At 42.6% G+C, this 19597-nt stretch overlaps 2 protein-coding genes across 2 annotated transcripts in view; both read right to left on the bottom strand.

Annotated features, from left to right (window-relative positions):
* The window catches only part of LOC132363399 (uncharacterized), a 92253-nt gene that overhangs the window by 26560 nt on the left and 46096 nt on the right, over positions 1-19597 (bottom strand). Inside the window, exons 7-10 of the mRNA XM_059919108.1 lie at positions 15505-15696; positions 12593-15250; positions 4044-4102; positions 986-1074 (exon numbers count right to left, since the gene is read on the bottom strand). Coding sequence (XP_059775091.1) covers positions 986-1074; positions 4044-4102; positions 12593-15250; positions 15505-15696 — 2998 coding nt within the window. The remainder of the gene's footprint in view (positions 1-985; positions 1075-4043; positions 4103-12592; positions 15251-15504; positions 15697-19597) is intronic.
* Positions 4059-19597, bottom strand: part of LOC132362574 (protocadherin alpha-9-like) — a 92344-nt gene continuing 76805 nt past the window's right edge. Inside the window, 1 exon segment of the mRNA XM_059917284.1 lies at positions 4059-4102. The gene's annotated coding sequence lies outside the window, so the exon portion shown is untranslated.

Here is a 19597-nt window from a genome sequence, read left to right as displayed (position 1 = left end):
ATCCCTTGCAAGATTGTCTCAAGGAATAAATGAGATCACACAAGGCACAGTGTCTGGGTACATTGTGGCTCAATAATTAGTAACTATTACCATCATCATCATGTTCTATTAATAGAGGATTATGATAGACAACATTTGCAGTCTCTATAATCCTTCCTTTCTGATAACTGCCACAGGGATGGGCCTCCAAAGCCATATTTGTATTATATGACACTGCTTCAGTGATTGGGCAAGAATAAGAAAAATAAGGAAATATGAGTTTAGGCAATTTTTTAATGTTCACCCAGCCATTGGGTTCTTGATTTAATCTGGCAGATCCTCTTTCCTGAAAGTTTGGATTAGGAATCAGTTCCCATTTGTCCTCTGAACTAAGAAACTGCAAGACTGGTCATGTTTGGCAACGTGCATGTCAAGGCAATAAAAGTCAGTCTGCAGAATGATGTACATGTCAGGGAAGGAGGAGGCCTGACGGTGACTTGAAGTCAACCAGAGTGGTGCCCTGGTTCTGACAACTTTTCCATTTCCATGAGAAACTCCATTTCATCGATCTATCTGTTAATCAATCTATCAGTCTCCCTTTTGCTTACTACTTTGAGTGGATTTCCATCATCTTTAACCAAAAGATCTTTGCTAACAGTGTCATCTCTGTGCATGAGGCCACCAGATCTTGCCTGTTGTAGTTCGGACAGCCTAAGCATTTGAAATGTACCCAGTTATTTCAGGAAATAACTTTACACACACACACACACACACACACACACACACACACACACACACCCTTAGGTTATCTGTTTTCAACTGCTGAAGTACATTAAGTAGAAAATCAAAATACTCCTGCATAATCATGTATGCAAGGAAGTCACACATGTAAGAAAAAGAAGTAAGAATAAAAAGAGAGCCACTGACATTCCTGGTCTTACAAAAACAGGTCATCTCAATGGCTTTCCAGAACCCAAGCAAGAAGGGAGAGACCCTGGGTCTTTACCTGGTGTCGCACTGGATACTGTTGGCCACTGCTGATCAGGCCCTCCTGGACCAGCTCGTAGAATGCCAGCCTCTTCCAGGTGCACAGAGCTGAGTAAACACATAGACCCAAATAATAGTTAGACCATAAATGCCTTTCCAGCTCTCCTTCCACCCTCAGAAAGCGCTTACATCTCTGGAGGCAGGGCTGCAGCTAACACTTTTTACTCATGCTTGAACTGAAGCAATTACCACTGAGCAGTCAGCTTGCATCAACTGCAAAAGCATTGCTGACTTACTGCCTGCTACACCATGCAGGCGATAAACAGGCTTTATCTTTATAGCAATTTTGGTTTTCAGTAATGCTGTGTGGTGTTCATTAAATCTAACAGGAAGCCCATCAGAGGGCTAATGCCATTTTATCGTCTTAATGCCAAAGCAGATGAGGAGAGCTTGTTCTCAAAAGCCCCAAGCCTCTTTTGCTAGTTCTCTTATTTCTGGGTTCTCATAGGAAAGAGGAAAGCACGAACATTATTTGCTGGTAACCGTAGTATTATTCCAGTTTGGCCCAATTAATTCTTAACTTTATTTTCTGTTTTACTCTTTCTGTATCTTTTCCTCATAGGTAACCCACCCTACATTTCCTGGGACTAGAGGAAGTTTATCACCACCACTCATGGATCCCAGTTCAGGAGATCAGGAGGAGGGAAAGCCATAAATATTGGATAAAATATTGCAGAGAGTGAGACATGAACTGGGAGATCCTTAGAGGCAAGTAGAGCTAGAACGTAAATTGTTCAAGGGCAGAGAGAACATCATATTCTTCATGTATGTGTAATGTTAGCAGATATGAGACCCTCAATATTTTCTGGATGAAGAAAGGAACAAATGGGACCCTAAGAGTAAATATCACCCAAGAAAACCCTCACCAAAATAAGAGGACTCTTTGAAATTAGGCATTGGTTCATCTCGGAAGTTAAGTTACTAAAGTAAAACTTAGAGTACTACTGCCTGAAGGGGTCATGTGACTCAACAGAGCAGGCAAACTTGAAATATTGTGGGGGAAGGTCATCTCTAAGTTCAATATTCTCTTACTCTTTTTTTTTTGGCCGTGCCAGGAGGCTTATGGGATCTTAGTTCCTGGACCAGGGATTGAACCGCACCCTCGTCAGTGAAAGCACAGAGTCCTAACCACTGGACTGCCAGGGAATTCCCAATATCCTCTTATTCTTAGACTTCAAACAACATATCTAGTGGAAATTCACTCATTAAGCTCTGCCTTACTGCTGTTCTTCCCTTCATCTACACCCTAGAATCTTCTCTTTTTTCCAAATATTAATATCCTTCGGGTGTTGGTGGATTCTACCAGCAAATTGTATGGGTTCAATTAGATTCACTCTGAAGATGGAACTACCCTAGGAACCAGCTCAGCTCAAAGCAGAATTTTCAAAGGAACAGGCACATGCTATCTGAGGCTAGAAAGGCCAAGAAGCCAAGCGTATGTGTGAAAAAGATGAGTGTTGTTTAAGTTCACAACTTTAACATATGTTCCATGTACTACACTGTGAGGAGTAAATAACATTTAGTTTTAATTTTTATTTCATTTCTTATCCTACTTGAATCTCATAATATCTTAATTGAAACCTGAATAGAAACACATGTGGCTTTTTTTTTTCATTTGAAAATGGAATAAGGAACTGATATAGTTTAGTATTTTATTTTAATATAGTTTTAAAGGTGCATCTTACAGCTTTGGTACTTTTCAAGTAAAGCGCTAATTCAACTGTGACAAAAGAAGTTGGTATTGTAAACCATATTTTTTCCTATCATATAGTCCACCACAATAGCTCAGATGCAGGCAAAAGCATAAGCTGGTTTCTAACAAATAGAAAGAATCTTTCTGAAACCTAGTATTCTGGCATCTGCATAAGTGTTTCTGGCCTAAAGTTATGACCAGATTCCAATGTGATGTCTCACCAAGCCAACTACTGATCTTCAGTTTTCACTGATTGCTTCTCGTTTAGAAAGGGCACCCATTATAATGATTTCTGCTCAATTTGTAATGTAATGTTTGGGAATATGTTGATTTATTTTAATTTAATGTGTTTTTAACGGGCTAAAACTAATTTTTCATTAACTCAATACATACTCTGTAAGCTCTCTCTTTAGAAATTGATCAAGGTTTGGTGACGATCTACTCAAGAGTTGCCCAGATATTTTGAGGGCCTTAAGTCTGGAGTTTATTTCTTCTTTAAAACTAAGTTATTTTGGTGGTAGTGAACACTAGTTGCTTGGCTCTCTCCATTTGGTTTCCCAAAGACACTCACAAATAATGAATCTTTTATTTGGCCCTGTGGCATGAATACTAGATCAGGTCTGGGAATAATGGTAGTTAATCAATTACTGTCAAAGAGACAAAGTAGAGAAGGCAAAATTATATTTAATCTGAGTTTTAAAGTAATGTTATTACTCTAGGTTAATTTAAAAGTAAGCTAGATTTGGTCTCGAGATATTCAATAAAGGCCCTTCACATGGCTCATCCTCTGAAGAGCTCTTGCCACTGAGGGCAGGCAATAAGATAGCAACAAGATGGAAAAGATAAGGAGACTCTAACAGGGGTGAACATGAACAACAATTATTGTGGTTAACAGGATATAACAGTCAATGTGCGATGGAAAACCAAGGTAGACAACAAGTGCATATATATTACACAATGTACTCAAGTCTGAAAGCATCAGTATTCATTATAATTTTAAGGGAAGGACAGAAAGTACAGATGGGGAAGGGATGAAAGAAGTTGAAGCTACTTCCTTATAGAAATTTTAATGAGAGAAAGTAAACAGTCGCCTGTATCTGTGATTTTACAGGAGATTCTTATTTGCCGGCACTTGATAAGCGTTTGGTGCTGACCGCTTCCAATGTTTCAAGGAATAGACACGGAGACATATAAACAACTGCATTCCCCTGGCAAAGCATCTAAGCTTCTCAGTTTTGACAGCTGCTTCCGGCCTATGAAGACAGTTTATCTGAGTCATACAGTTGCAGTAACTTCTGAGTGAAATGAGGAGGGAAAGCCATACCTGTGCATTCCTGCTCTCAGGGAGGCAGAGTAACGCCAGTCAGGGTTGGGTTGTCGGGGCTGCAAAATCACAAAGGGAGTTTTTGTTAATATGGCAAAAACGATGATCTCCTAGTGACGACGTTCACCGATGAGTTGTTTCTTAAATATTTCCATGTAGCTATTAAAAGTATGGAGGAAGCCACTTCATATGCATCTCTAAGATGATATTCACATATATATAGCACTTCAGGAGAAAATTAAATTAGCTCATCAGGGTCCTTGCACAGATGAAATACCATGGAAAACTGGATTTAATGATGCTGTGAGGACCGGCTTTGGCTTTGCCTTGCTCAAAACAGGTCTATGTATTAAGATACACACTACTATATATGAAATAGGTAAACAAGGGCTTACTATATAGCACAAAGGAACTCTATTCAATATCTTGTAATAACCTATTATGGAAAAGAATCTGAAAAAGAATATATATAACTGAATCTCTGTACCCCTGAAACCAACACAATATTGTAAATCAACTATACTTCAATTAAAAAACAGAACAAAACAGGTCTATGTTCCTAAAGCAGCATTAGTGGAAGGACAGTCTATTCTGAAAGAGGAAAAGCTTTCATTGTTTTTGCCCTCAAATGCCCCGTTAAGGGAACATCCCCAGTTTGGTATTCTAGCTGTAACAGGGCCCACAGCTACACAAATTCTGCTGTTCTGGCTGGACTGCAGAGCACTGCAATCTGCTGCTGACTTTGCAAACTGCAGCATGTTTGACTCTGGGCGGATGTGCCCAGTCATAATGCCAGCAACTGATAACAGCCTCTTCTGCTGATTGAAGAGGAATACAAGGGAGAGGAAAACAAACCACGGCCGGGTTTGACCTTGTTGTGCTGCATAATCCTTTTCATAAAATTGTACTTGTTTCCTGCTCCTCTGAGGGCTTTGCCTTCTTATTCAATTACTGTTTGCTAAGCTCTGTTTAACAGGGAGCAGCTGAAACCTAAGAAGAACCTGACTCACTCTGCACCACCTATGTGTTGGAAAGATGCATTGCCCTGTGTCTTCAAACTGTCAATTCAAAGTGGAGGGGACACCGAGGAAAACGTGGGCACCTAAAGACTGCTCTGGAAGTTATGTGCTGAGTAGAAGCTACTCAGGAGTCACTGGGGACAAAATCAATCACCATCACTATCTTGTTATCACTTAGCAAAAATGTTATTATGAAAAACCCATGACAGATGTTCCTCTCGAAGTGTTTTCATGGGCAGAGATTAAAGTGGTCCTGTCACTGAATATTGAGGCCTATTTGAATGGAAAGATGAAGAGATGGAGGTTGTATTCTGCATTTTCCTCTGGACTATAATTATATTTGGTAGACACAAGGCCACAGTAATGCCAATAAACTATTTCAAAATGTCAAGTTTGTTCCTGTCATTCTTATAGTTCATTCAAGGGATGCACAGTATTTCGTAAACATACTTCTTCACAAGATCCAGAGAAGAAGTGATCAGCATCTCAACTTCCAGACAGACTTTGGGATGGTTAGATGATATTCAACAACTTAGCCAAGTCAAGGCCCAGAAAAAGCTACAACTCTAGGATACTTTACCTCAAATGTCCCCATACACTAACTGCCCTCTCCGGTCCCTTCCATTCTGTTGGCAAGATACAAGCTGCTTCCTCCTTGGTTCTCAAATTCACAAAATGCTATTGATGTTCCTCATAAAGTACCATAAAACTATCTACAGATGAAATGAAGGGGCTCCCATTTTCTATCAGGGGTAGTAGAGGGAGCAAAAGAGAAAATATTTGCAAACCATTTGGTAAACCTGAAAATATGACTGAAATACTTTTTATTAATCGTATCATCACCAGCTTTCCCCTGACCATCAGCAGCACTGGTGTCAGCTTGGTAGCTGTAAGAACCCTCCTTCAAGAAAGACTCTGACATCTGCTGAGCAAATGCTGCCAATTTTTCTATGACTGGGTAACATCCATGATGAAAATTGCTGCAACTTGATCTGGTGAATGAAATCACCAACTTTATTTTGCGGAAAGGCACAGTTCTAGCAGGACTGACCAGGAAACTCAGTCCATTACATAATCTCACTTCCTCAACGACACGTAATTTGTCATGCTGCTATTTTCTATAATAGTCCCTCAGCAACAAGATGCTTCTGAGATTTATTCGCCAAAATCATAGTTATGAGACATCTTACGGCAGTGAGATCAGGCAGGGAAAAGGTAAGGAAGAAAGTAATTAATATGTTTTATGTAGTCACACAATACTAGGCAATGGAATAAGCACTTTATACATATTACTGCATTTATCCTAACACCTTTGTTAGACCATAAACTTTATGAAAGGGATTATATCTTTGTTTATAATACATACTGATATTCTCAAATATTCATAATACATAGCTATAGCCTCAGAAGCTAGCTCAGGTATTTGATAGGTTTTTTAAAGGCTTTCGAATAAATTAACTACCATGCAAGGGCAACACTATCGTACTTAAATTACAAAAATTAGAAATGTGGAACTTTAGAGAGATCAAATTACCTGCCTGATAGGTAGGTTTGGCTGATAGTCATCTTTAGGTACCCCTAACGCGAAAGTCTGTGTTTTAAATAAATTTGCGTGGAATGACAGATATATATTTTTCTCTTTTTTACTTCTGACTTTCCCAGATTGATTTATTTTAAAATGATACAAAATTAAATGTAATAAAATGTACATGGGTTTCATGTGAACTTGGAAAAATTGATTAAACTTGGAAAAATTGAAGCTGAGAGGTTGACTGCTGATATACCTAATATAATGAGACATATGTTTAGTTCTCTAGTACTTGGATGGTACATCCCTGGGCTTTGCTTAATTTCTATTGGTGAAAAGCCCAGTATGTTCTGTTGTTTCAAAGCGTAGCCCTTCAGTAGAATAAGTCATGAAATTCCAGATGTGGAAAAACTGAATTAGGTAGTCCACGTGGGTGATGTAGTATTATTGAAGAACAAGAATCCATTTGTTTCTATCAAAATTATAGCTAAGACTTGATTTATTCTGTAATGGTATTATTTATACTATGGAATATTTGAGCTACAAAAGGGTGAATCACCTCTTCCAAGACAGATTTGAAATAAAATAGGTTTAAAATACCCTATGTCATTCATAACACCATAGGACTACTCAGTGAAGTAATATGCTATCTTCTTATCATGGAAATCCATGAAGCTATCAATAAATGGTCCTCTGAGAAACAAGACTACATGTAGCATCTCCTTTTCCTTCCTAGTAGGAATCTATTAAAGATGTATCCACTGCAAATTTTTCAGTGATATTTTGTGAACACTGATATAAATTATGATAGGCAAAATCCTAAAATGGCCTCCAAGATCCCTACACCCTACTGTAAATGCCCTGTATAATCTCCAAGACTGAATATGATGGGTCTTACTCCATGATTAAGTTATATTATACGGCACAGCTGGCTTTGAAAAAGGGAGATTATCTGGGTGGGAATGACCTAATTATACGAGTCTTTTAAATCTGGGTCTAGAGATCAGAGACAGAAATCAGAGAGATCTGAAGCATGAGAGGAATTCCGTGTGAGAAAATATTCTCCACTGTTAAAATATTGGTAAGGACCTGAGAGCAACTTCTAGGAGCTGAGAGTGACCTCCAGCCAACAGTAAGTAAGAAAACGGGGAGCTCAGTCCTCATGGAACTGGATTCTGCCAACAACTTGAATGAACTTGAAAGCAGATTCTTCCCCAGAGCCTCCAAGAGAGAACTCAGCTTGTCCAACATGTTGATTTCAGCCTTGTGAAAACCTGAGCAGAGAACCCAGTCACAGTGTGCAGGTAATAAATGAGTGTTGTTTTTACACACTAATTTGTGGTGATTTGTTACAAAGCAATAGAAAATGAACACATAAACTGTTGGTCATGAAGGCAAAAAGGAATCTAACATCTAAAATAATCATTGTTATGTTACATATTAGTCTTCTAGTAAATCAAAATGAAAAGATGATAAATATGAGAAGTCTAGGTGAATACTTACTTCTAAAAACAGTCATTTATAATCCTAATCCACAGAGCAGGAAAATAAAATACACATCACTTTAAAACATACCTAATGGGTTCTAGTACAACAGAAAATGCTAGGTTTGCTTAATTCTGGACGCACAGCCTGCTAGTGCAGCAGTTACTCTCTCACCCACAGTTTTACTTCCCTGGAGCCCAGAGTTCTGACCCTGCGAGGCCAGAAAGGAACTGATGTTGCTTCTGTGCCAAGGGACTAACATTTTTCTTCGATTTTTGCAATGTTGGAGATTTCTCTGCATTTGTCGAGTTCAAATCCTCGAAAGACAAAAACTTGTATAATTTTTAGGCTAGCAGATTTAAAACACTGCTAAGGAATTCTCTTGACCTTTGATTTTTGAAATCATGCTTTTATAGTACTCAAAATATTATCATACGAATAAGCCAAATTTATATTCATACTGTAATATGCCCAGGAACATGGAGCCAGGTGAAATTTACAAAACTCATATTCAAAGACACCTGTAAATCCCCATTCAATTCAGCTAAACCTCTGGGCTTGGTGATGGTAATTTTTCATCAAACGTTTGCAAACAGACATCATCCTGACCTCTCACTGAGAGCAAAAATTGGTGGCCAACCAAGGCAAGTATCCAGAACCAACTCTGCTATTCTGTCAAGCAAACAGCATGCCAGTAGACAATTTGTAATATGCCAGGCTGTGTCCCTGCAGAGTGTTCTGAGTTAGACCAGATGCCCATGTGCAGGCTCAGTCCTGGGTCAGACCAAAGGGTAGGCCAATGACATTCAAGCTACAATAAATAGATTTCTTCATCAGTCAGGATATGTGCAAGATAAAGAGACAGAGAGGAGCTCAGCCATAATTCCATCTGGCTCAGCAGATCTGTAGAAAAGGGGAGGAAGGGGGTAATTTGAAGAAATTAACGTATTCTCAGACCAAATAAAATAAACCTTTTCTCAGAAGAACAGTCCTATAACCAGTACAGAAATGGCAAAACAAAACAGCCCCACCCATTCAAAAGTGACCATCAGAGGATGGAAGTTCAGATACAATTTCTTTGCCTATTCTGACCACTGTGCAGTTTTTATAAATTCACCACGATGGCACTTTACACTAAGTGTAAGTTCTGATCCAGGACAGAGTCAGTCACCAGCTAGAAAAGCCAGTCCTGCAAGAAATAAATTAGGTGCCACTGAAAGAAGGGTTCACCCTTCAAAGTTACCACAACTGGAATTAGAGTGAATATATACGCACAGTGGCAAATATAACTGAAGATTTGGTGACTACAACTTGCTTTAAAATAAGTGAAAGTGAATGTAAACTTAACTCATTTCTGCTACTCGTTTGTGATTTCCACATCTTGTGCCAACTGGTCCCACTGAGGCGCAGTTGGACAAATCTGCCCAGAGCACTCAAAGTGACTCATCAGCAGTCACAGGACCACAGATGCACAGAATCCACCTTAAGGTTTGGTTCCTTTTCTTGGAGATTCTGAAGAGGGTGCCAACCACATTGAACACCAGCTTTTCAGAGCTCTCCAAAGAGAAATTCTGCCCCACTGCTAAACAGTTACTTCAGAAACCTCACCGCACAAGTGGCTCATGAAATAAACTCACTGGGGGTAAAATCTACCAAAAGATTAGCCTGATGTTAAATACTGATATTTAATAAGCAACAAGAGAGAAATTAGAGAGAGAACAAAGATAAAAGATCTGAACAGGTTTTGCCAACGGTAAAACAAATAAAAATATCCTAGCTTGGTGGTAACGTTTTTACTCACTGATCCTCCCATTGGTGACCTACTTCTATGCAAAGAATTCCTCTTTTTCCAGAGCAGTTAACTGACACTACTAGGTGAATCAGTGGTAGCCTGAATGCCTGAGGATCCCATATCAAAAGGAATATAAACATTGGGATTTCTATCTACTCATACTGTTTCAAAAAGCACAGTCTTTGGAGTCAGACAGATATGACTTAAAATACCACTAGGAGAGTGACTGTGTGTGTTACTTAACCTCTCTGAGCTTGTTTCCTCATGTGCTAGATGTTGATAAATATTCATTTAATGTATGACTTACAGGTAATGAAACCATACATATATTGCAGTGCAGAATACTTTTGTATAGTAGGGTGGTCAGTGAGCGCAAATTCCCTTACTCAGCCTTTCCGATCCCCATCTAATTTTAATGTAGGTACATGGAATCAGTTGCACCCCAGGACTCTCCTGCCATCTGCAGTGACTGGGTAGGGAAGAAAGAAAGCCTAACATGAGAATTTAACAGGTTGATCTAGCAGTGATGACTTTCAGAGTTGAGTGATTTTTGTCCCCATTTTGCCATGCTATGACAACGTGACTCACTCTCTACCCATAACCGCAATAATTCCAGGAGCTATAGATCTTAGGGCTCTCTTCACTGGATTTCCAAAAACGTCTGGCAAAAATTTGTCTTTATTAAAATCATGTACTCTCCTGGCAAAATCCCACAAAAGCAAGCACCTTTCTGACATAATTTTCTCCCTAAATTAAAGGCTTGTGAACCAAAGTACATATTAACACACAGGTCAGTATAGGACAGAAATAGTTCACGTATCAAATTGCCCCAAGCTTTGAGTCAGGAGAGAGAGGGTGAGAGTGTCACTCCCCTGCGCTTCCGGCTCACAGCTGGTTGCAAAGCTTGCCTGGCCTGCTCTCTGCGCCTCTTTACCACCTGCAGCCACCCCAGGCCCAAAAGGACTTCACAGTAATTTGTTCAGCAAATGTCTACAGCATCCTTATTTAAAATTAAGCCTTTCTACATGCTGCCAAAAGCTATGATCTGAAGAATTCTGGAGGCTCTTTGATTCCCCCCACCCCACCTGTTCTTCTTAATCTGCAATCTGCCTCCAGTGGCTGCTCAGCATTGACTAACATCAGGCTCTTCTGATAAATCTACCTACAATGTACATGGAAATTCTCTCAATCCATCTCTCTTCTTTTCTGTGCTTATGCATTAATTTCCTGAAGATGAGCATGAATTTAGAATGTGAAACTATGGACATTAATAAAAAGAGAACAATATGTCAGTGAAAACACATCACAAAAATATAGGAGGGACAAATATTATTAACTCATTTTGTAGGACCTCTGAAAGTCCTAGCTACAAAGTAGTTCTTTGGGAAGAAACAATTCATCACTTTTTATGGGACAAAATTTTGGCTTCTGAAATCCAAGTTTAAAGTATCACAAAGCAGAATTCTATTATTTCAAGCATGCAAATGGAGACAAACACACTACACAAACACATGCACTGTCCAACAATTTATATACATCCTTCATATACTGAGCAAACTGGCCTTACACCTACTTAAAACCAGTGTATCTACTAACACCTGTCTCTCTGTCTCTCATGTACAGTAAGCCATCCACTTTCCAAGGCTTTTGTAGCTAGATCCAGAAATTGAATGTGTGCTTTGGAACATGTTGAAGTACCATTTAAAGTACTATCATTTAACTTAAAGACATGAAGGGCTTGAAGAGGCTGCTTCACATCTCATCAAAACCCTAGGAATTCTCAAGAGGAAATCAGAAGATTACATTTACATTAAATGCAGGGAAATCCTCTTACAAGGAGTTCACACAAGGCCAAAAAAGATAATTAGCGGCAGAATTCTTTCTCCCCAACCCCAGCTTGTCCTGGTCTTCACCATACCCCCACAGCCCTAATCCACTCATTCTACCATCTCCCTGGCCCAATCAGACAAATTGGTTCTTGGATGCCTGCCGTACCATCATTCATCTCCTCCGACAGCCCCAACAGAATAGTTACCACAGCAAACAGCCAAATCAAACTTTGTCTTCAGGGTGAGGTCCACATTCTATGGCTTTATCACCTCTGACATGACTTTCTAGCAGATCTCATCACATTAGTTCAATGCAATTACCAGAAATATTAACTGGATACTTTTCATTGTAGATAGTCCATGGTATAAACAGGGACAGCAGACAGAGATGACCACCACAGCCCCGAGAGGTTTCAGAACTTTTGAAAAACAACACTCCTGTAGGATTTCAAAAGGGAACCTTCCCTGTAGATGATACAGCACAGGCCATTTCTCCCTGAATCTCATAATGTTACCCTCTATAGCATCATCTTATTCTCAGGCCTATTCTACAGCTCTATCTACAGAGCTGTGCTTTAACACCACATACTTAAGACAAATCCTCATTTCCCAAACAATTTTATGGTCAAGGTTTCATATATCTGAAAAGAAAATGGAAAGTAAAACAATTCTCTAGTCCTATTTCTCTAGAGAGGAAACATAGCAGATTATAATCCAATCACAGGTAATACACACACACACACACACACACACACACACACACACACACACAGTTTACCAGATAACCCTTGTCATTGTTAATAACTCGAGAAAGCCAACTACATGATACTGCGAGGGGGCGGGGGGAATGTGAAAAATGCATGACTTTGTGAAAGACCCCTTGACTACTATCTCACCTCATTTTGAGAAACAGCTTCGTTTTTTAGAATAATCAGGTTCCCAGCACTCTGCCCACTTTGGCCTGTGAGGTGCCTGCTGTCACCTGCTGCTGCTTGGGCTCCCCCAGGTCCCAGTCCTGTCTGCGCCCCTGTGTTGTAAAACATGAAAGTGTCACTCCCTGAGCCTGCTGTCAGACAGGCCTTGTAGCAGTAGGTCTTGGTGAGGGAGCCGTTCCCTCGCACTTCAATGAAGTGAGGCTGCACTTTGAGGCCGTGTGGTATCCTGGCATCAATATTGTTGTTGGCCTGTTTGTAGAGTTCTGCAGGGCACCTCTCCCTCACTCCACAGAAGCCTCCACAGCACGCAGTGCCATAAGCAGTGTAGCGGTAGCACTTGATGATGCTCAAAACAATGATTGCCAAAAGAAATATAAAAGACACTGTGCTTAATGCTATGATTAGATAAAGTGTAATTTCAGAGTATGTCCGAGGACTTCTCACATGTCTCTGAGTGTCAGGGAGGATTCTGGAAACCCTATCCACCACAGCTACTGTAATGGCCACAGAGGCTGACAGCGATGGCTCTCCATTGTCTCGGACCACCACGGTCAGGTTGAAAGTGGTTCCACTCTCATCTCCCATCTTCCTGGTAGTCCTAATTTCTCCTGTATGTAGCTCTACTTTAAAGAGGTCCAGGTCAGAAATCTGGGCCAGATGGTAAAAGAGCCAAGCATTCTGCCCAGAGTCTGAGTCCATGGCTATGACTTTAGTGACCAGGTAGCCAGCAGGGGCAGTTCGAGGCACCATTTCAATGGCTGCTGACGAATTGGTTGAGGTAGGATATAGGATGTGAGGGGCATGGTCATTCACGTCCACTACATACACGTTGGTGGTCACAGTGCTGCTCAGTGGTGGGCTCCCCTTGTCCCGGGCCTCCACAGTCACAAAGAACTCCCGAAACTTCTCATAATCAAAGGAGTTGACAGCATAAAGGCTGCCACTGGCACTGTTAATGGAGACATAGGAGGTGACTGGCAGCCCTTGAATCTCCCTCTCCAGGAGGGAGTAGGTCACCTCCGAATTCTCCTTTTCATCTGGGTCTGTGGCTTGCACAGTGCAGAGCAACACCCCTGGCAAATTGTTCTCCTCGATGTAAATGGAGTAGGAGTCCTTCAGGAAGCTGGGCGGATTGTCATTGATGTCAGAGATCTCAACCTGCAGTGTCCGCTGGGATGTGAGCTGTGGTACTCCCCCATCAGTGGCCGTCACTGTGATGTTGTAGGCAGCCGCCTGCTCCCTGTCCAGGGGGCCACTCACCACCAGTGTGTAGGAGTTTCCAAAGCCATTCAGTCGGAAAGGCAGTGTGGCCTCCAGGCCCAGGCTCACTTTCCGGTTGGGACCTGAGTCTTGGTCATTGACATTGAGAAGGGCCACAACGGTGTTGGGGGCAGCATCTTCAGGCACTGGGCTGTACAGGTCCGTGAGCACCACCTCTGGTGCGTTATCATTCACGTCCACGATGTCCACCAGCACCTTGCAGTGACCCACCATGGGCACTGGACCCCGGTCTGTTGCCTGCACATAGATCTGGTAGGAAGAGGCCTCCTCATAATCCAGCTCTCCACTTACCCGCACTTCCCCCGTGCTGGCGTCGATGCTGAAGAGCTGCCTCTCCCGGTCCGACGTGTAGCTGCTCAAGGAGTACGTGAGCTCGCCATTGGAGCCCTCATCCGGGTCTGAGGCATTCAGCTTCACCACCAATGTGCCTGGGGGCGCGTCCTCCCGAAGCTGGACGCGGTAAGTGGACTGGTCGAAGGCGGGAGAATTGTCGTTAGTGTCCAGGACAAGCACAGAGATCTGCGCGGTGCCCGAGCGGGCAGGGCTGCCCCCGTCCACAGCTGTGAGAACCAGGTGGTGCAAGACTGCCTGCTCGCGGTCTAGGCCCTTACGCAGCACCAGCTCCAGCACCTTACTGTTCTCCTGCAGGGGTTTCAGGTCCAGCTCGAAGTGCTCGCTGGGGCTGAGCTCGTAGGTCTGCACCGAGTTGGTGCCCACGTCGGGGTCCTGCGCGCTCTCTATGTGAAAGCGCGCTCCAGGTGCCACCGATTCGCTTACCTGAAGCTGGTAGTCGGGCCGCGGGAAGCGCGGCGAGTTGTCGTTGATGTCCAGTACCTCCACCTCCACGGCACTCACCGCCACGGGGCTGTGCGCCAGCACTTCCAGGCTGAGCAGGCAGCGAGGCCGCTGCTCACACAGCGCCTCCCGGTCGATGCGCTCGTTGACGAAGAGAGCTCCACTGGTCAGGTCCAGCTCCAGGTAGCGCGGGCTGGGCGCACCCAGGTGGTTGATACGCAGGCAGCCCGGCCCCAAGCGCCGCAGCTCCAGCCCCAGCGCGCGAGCCACGTTGCCCACAAGCGCGCCAGGTGTCTGCTCCTCCGGCACCGAGTATCGCAGCTGGGAGGCCGCTGGGCCCGGCAGCAGCAGTAGCAGCAGGAAAAGCAGCAGCAGCCAGGACATGGGCGTCCGGAGTCGGGGATGCTCTGTTGCCCCAGGTCTGGTACCCGCCAGCTCCATAGCCACCGGCCGCGGCGGAGGCAGCCGGGCAGGGCCGGAGGCAGCAGCTTCCCCAGCCGTGCTCCACGCCGGGGCCGCGCCTCCGCCTCCGCTCGTGCCGCCCTGCGCCCGCTCCCGCACGCCTCACGAGCTAGCAAACGCCGGGGCCGCTCCCCTCGTGGGCCCTCCGGAGGGCTCCTGGCCCCGCCGCCCGCTCTGACTCCCCATATCCCAGCTCCTCCGCTCGCCTCGGAGTCGCTCAGTCCGGCTTCGTTTCCTGCCGCCGCCGCCGCCGCCGCCGCTGGTCCAGGGGGAGGGAAGAGGAAGCAGAAGAGGAGGGGGAGGAATGCTCAGCAAGTCCGGCTCCGATTCCGCACCGAGGTGGCGGACGGCGACCCGGACTGCCCAGTCGCTCCAGCCACTCCAGCCCCAGCTCCTTCGCCCCGGACCGGCCGGATCCCAGCAGACCCCGGGAACACGGCCACTCCCTTTTTCCCTGCCCCCACTGTCCTGTTCAGCCGGTCTCCACGGTCCCTCGGCTGCTGATCTGGTCTTGTAAGGAGATTATTCTAGGAAAAGCAGTTAAGTCTCTAGGACTTGGGCTTTCAGCTCCCAGGAAAAGATTTCCAAGCGCAAGTCAAGAAAATACACCGAGGGCCTTGGCTAAGTACGGATATCTGGGCGGCGGCTCCACGTTCAAAGAAACAAACGCAAGTGAGGCGCTCTGAGGTTACTGATGATGGGGATTATTTCCCTGACACCAACATTTCCCCTGAATACTCCTAAATACTGCAGAAACTTCTAGGGCAGAGGGAGGGGGGGGTGGCAAGTGCTGTCATCTTTCGCGGAGCAAGCCTAAAACTAGCATCCTGCGATCCAACACTCAATTCTGCTCCTAGCCAAGTGGCTTTTACTTCCAGTGTGTGCCTTGGCAAATAACCAATATTTCAGGTTTTAATATTCTTTCTTTAAAAAATTGGTTCCATGAAGCTGCAGGCTAAGCTCTTATTTGACCCCTTTTGATCATAGTGGGGAGAATCTAGTAAAATTTTAAAGAGATTCTTCCCTCAAGCTTTTCCTCATTTTACTTCACATTTTTTTCATTTATCACCCAAGACATTTTCTTTCTTTCAAGAGTGATATAAATTTTTTTCTTTAACAGATGACAATGTCTTCAAGAGCCTGCAAAACCATTACATCAAGAGAGTTACTCTTGATTTCCCAAGCCTGGCTGGAATTTGGACTCCATTAATGCTTTGCAGTGAAAAGTCTGCTGTTATTAAGCAAAATGTGGAAGGCTGGGATTTATCTCACAATAGCCAGCAATTTCAATAGCTGCAGCTCATCTTACATAAATATAAGGTTCCTTTACCCCTCCGGGTCTCTGTTGCCCTAAGACTCCCCCCTTGTATTGCTGCAGAGGCAACGAAAGGATAACCAATTGTCAGTGAACAAGAAGGCAGAAGGATCAGAGGAAGCCTTTCTGTTCTGTGTCATTGCTTCTGTTTCTCTGTTTTGAACATCCACTTTTCCCAGGCCCTCCCATCTATTCCACAAGAGTTTAAAATTCATTGTCCCACTTGTACAAAAGCACTCACTAAAATGTCCTTTCTCCTTCTCTTCTCTCAGCATCCTCTTGCCCCTAGATCTTCTGCTGTCATTTTCTAGCTATGAACTGGAACAAAACTAGAAGGAGACCTGACATTTGGCACACTTCCCTCCTTCAGGGCATAGTTGAAGGGGCCAAGGCACCCAGGTTTCAAAGGCCTGGACTAGCACATCTCCTCCTCCCACCTACCAAGTACAGCAGCTGACAACTCCACAACCTAACCCATTTTATTCCAGAGAAGCTCCCAGCTTCCTCCTATCCCTGCTGCTTCTTATTGGTCCTCTTTGTTCCCTCAGGAGTGCAAAGTGGGAAGCAACTTCCATCACATTCTATTCCTGTTTCCGTTCGTTCGTAGGCCTCTGGCTTCTCCCTCTCTGTCTGCTTCCTCCCAAAATGTCCCTACAGTAACCCTGTCTCTGCTGTGGTAATTTGATCTCAGAAAGCCTTTAACTCTCAAGTGCATGAAATGTAGGCCTGGCCTTTGTCTTCACCCATTACTTATTTCTGAAAATAAATGGCTTATAAGTGGAATCAAGTTAAAAGTTGTCAGGAAGAGTGACCTTTTCTTCCCTCATCTCCTCCCAGGCTTTCACAGTCACTGCCACCTCTGCCCACAGCTCTGAAACCTGGTCACTAGGCATTGACCATGCGTGGACCTGTGCCCCTGAAAAGATCACAGGCACTTAAAGAAGAGATTAAAATGACAGAGGCTTGGTAATGTTTTTAATGGAAGCCCCCAAGTGTCAAATCTCAGGAGAAAAATCAGGGCCCCTCTTTTAGCAATCTTGTCATCTTCCAGCAAGGACATCTGCCAGGTTGTCCATTTTGATGTGTTGGGATCATAAGCCTCAACTAGTACTTACTCCCTCAATGACTGAGAAGAAAAACATAGCACCAACACAAATCAGCCACCTCTTCAAAGACGTACTAAAGAGATGGCAAACTCTGTATGTGGCACTACAATGATTTAGTTGCTCATACTATTGTACATGTCTCATGCCGACCTTACTAGTTGGTGGATTGCTTAGATTGCTGGCAAGTGCCCTGTCTACGAATATTAATATTAATGCCTCAACCACACCACTATGCATTCCTTCCTTTCCTTGGACCTTCAAGAACCCCCTATTGAAAAGCAGAATAGCGCAGATTTTGAAGTCAGTCATACCCCTGCCAATGACTAACCGTGTGGCCTTGGTCGTGTTACTTAACCTAAGCTTCAGTTAACTCATTTTAATTGGGGAAGACAATTTTAAGTAAACTCATAGAATCATTACGATTACATGAGATGATGTATATAAAACAATCTGAGGGAGATTAAGAGGTATAAACTTCCACTTACAAAATAAATAAGTCACAGGTATGAAATGTACACTATGGGGAATACAGTCAATAATAATGTGATATCTTTGTATGGTGACAAATGCTAACTAGACTTATGGTGATCATTTTGTAACACATAGAAATATTGAATCACTATGTTGTGTACCAGAAATTAACATAGTGCTATAGGTCAATTATACTTCACAAACAAACACACAGAAAAAGAAATCACACAACACTGTAAATCAACTATACGCCAATAAAATTTTTAAAAAAAGAAATAAGACCTATGGTTACCAGAGGTGGGGGGTGTAGGAGGGGGGAGTTTAGATGAAGGTAGTCAAAAGGTACAAACTGCAAGTTATAAGATAAATAAGTACTAGGGATATAATGTACAACGTGATAAATATAATTAACACTGCTGTATGCTATACATGAAAGCTGTTAAGAGAATAAATCCTAAGAGTTCTCATGACGAGGAAAAGATTTTTCTTTCATTTTCTATCTAGATGAGATAATGGATGTTCATTAAACTTATTGTGGTAATCATTTCATGATGTATGTAACTTAAATCATCATGCTGTACACCTTAAAATTATATAATGCTGTTATGTTAATTATATCTCAATAAAACTGGAAAGAAAAAAAACCAATCTGCATAGTAATTGACAAGTACGTTATTATTATTATCATTATTATTGTTATGATTAAAATGCAACAATTTATTATCATCAGATAACCTTAGTTGACAGTCTATATATAGCATGACCCTTTAAGGTATCAAACAGAGATATGCACCTGTAACTATGCCAGACAGGAAGTCAGTGATGATGGGAAAGATGAGTGTGCACCAAAGTTAAGCTTACCCAATTATTTCTAGAGCTTAGCCTATATTTTGAAAACAAAAACCAGTCCCTTTCTATATCAGCAAAGAAAAGGGACTTCCGTCATGAGAATTCCTTCAAGGGATTTGTTCCCTCACAAGAGATTCACCTTTTTAGGATATGTGAAAATACTTTAGCAACAGAGTACAGAAGTGTTCCCAAAAATGCTGTAATCTCTAGCGCCCAGTATAGAGCTTGGCACAGAGGTACTTAATGTTTCTTGAACAGAACTAAATTTACAACTTTACCTGTGCAATTCTCTCAAATAGAAATAGCTTCATCTTTTCTCTCCCCCTTTTAAATGTTCTCTATATTTCAATGTCCATCTTAAAACCTACCTAATCCATGAAACATTGTTTACTCTAAACATACTGCCTTTTTTTTCTCTTTCGTAGTCTACATCTCTCTCAATGCTGACATTCAGAATTCTGAATGTGTCATTCTTTAATTCATCCAAATGCCTTAATATTATTGCCTTACCTTAATTATACACAACCTACAAGCAGAAGCCATGTCGTATATGTCTGTGTATTTCTTCACAGTGTAGGAAAACTTACAGACTCTCAATAAATAAGTGATGGCTGTTTCATTTTCTTCAGATCCTTTTTTAGCAGATTTAAGAAGTGCTGCTACTTCTCCCTTTTTTCCCTAGGTCTA

The sequence above is a fragment of the Balaenoptera ricei genome, chromosome 3, assembly GCF_028023285.1.
Source record: "Balaenoptera ricei isolate mBalRic1 chromosome 3, mBalRic1.hap2, whole genome shotgun sequence".
In the NCBI taxonomy this organism is placed as follows: domain Eukaryota; kingdom Metazoa; phylum Chordata; class Mammalia; order Artiodactyla; family Balaenopteridae; genus Balaenoptera; species Balaenoptera ricei.
The sequence above is the reverse complement of the archived record's forward strand: the minus strand, read 5'-3'. Positions and strand labels throughout refer to the sequence as shown.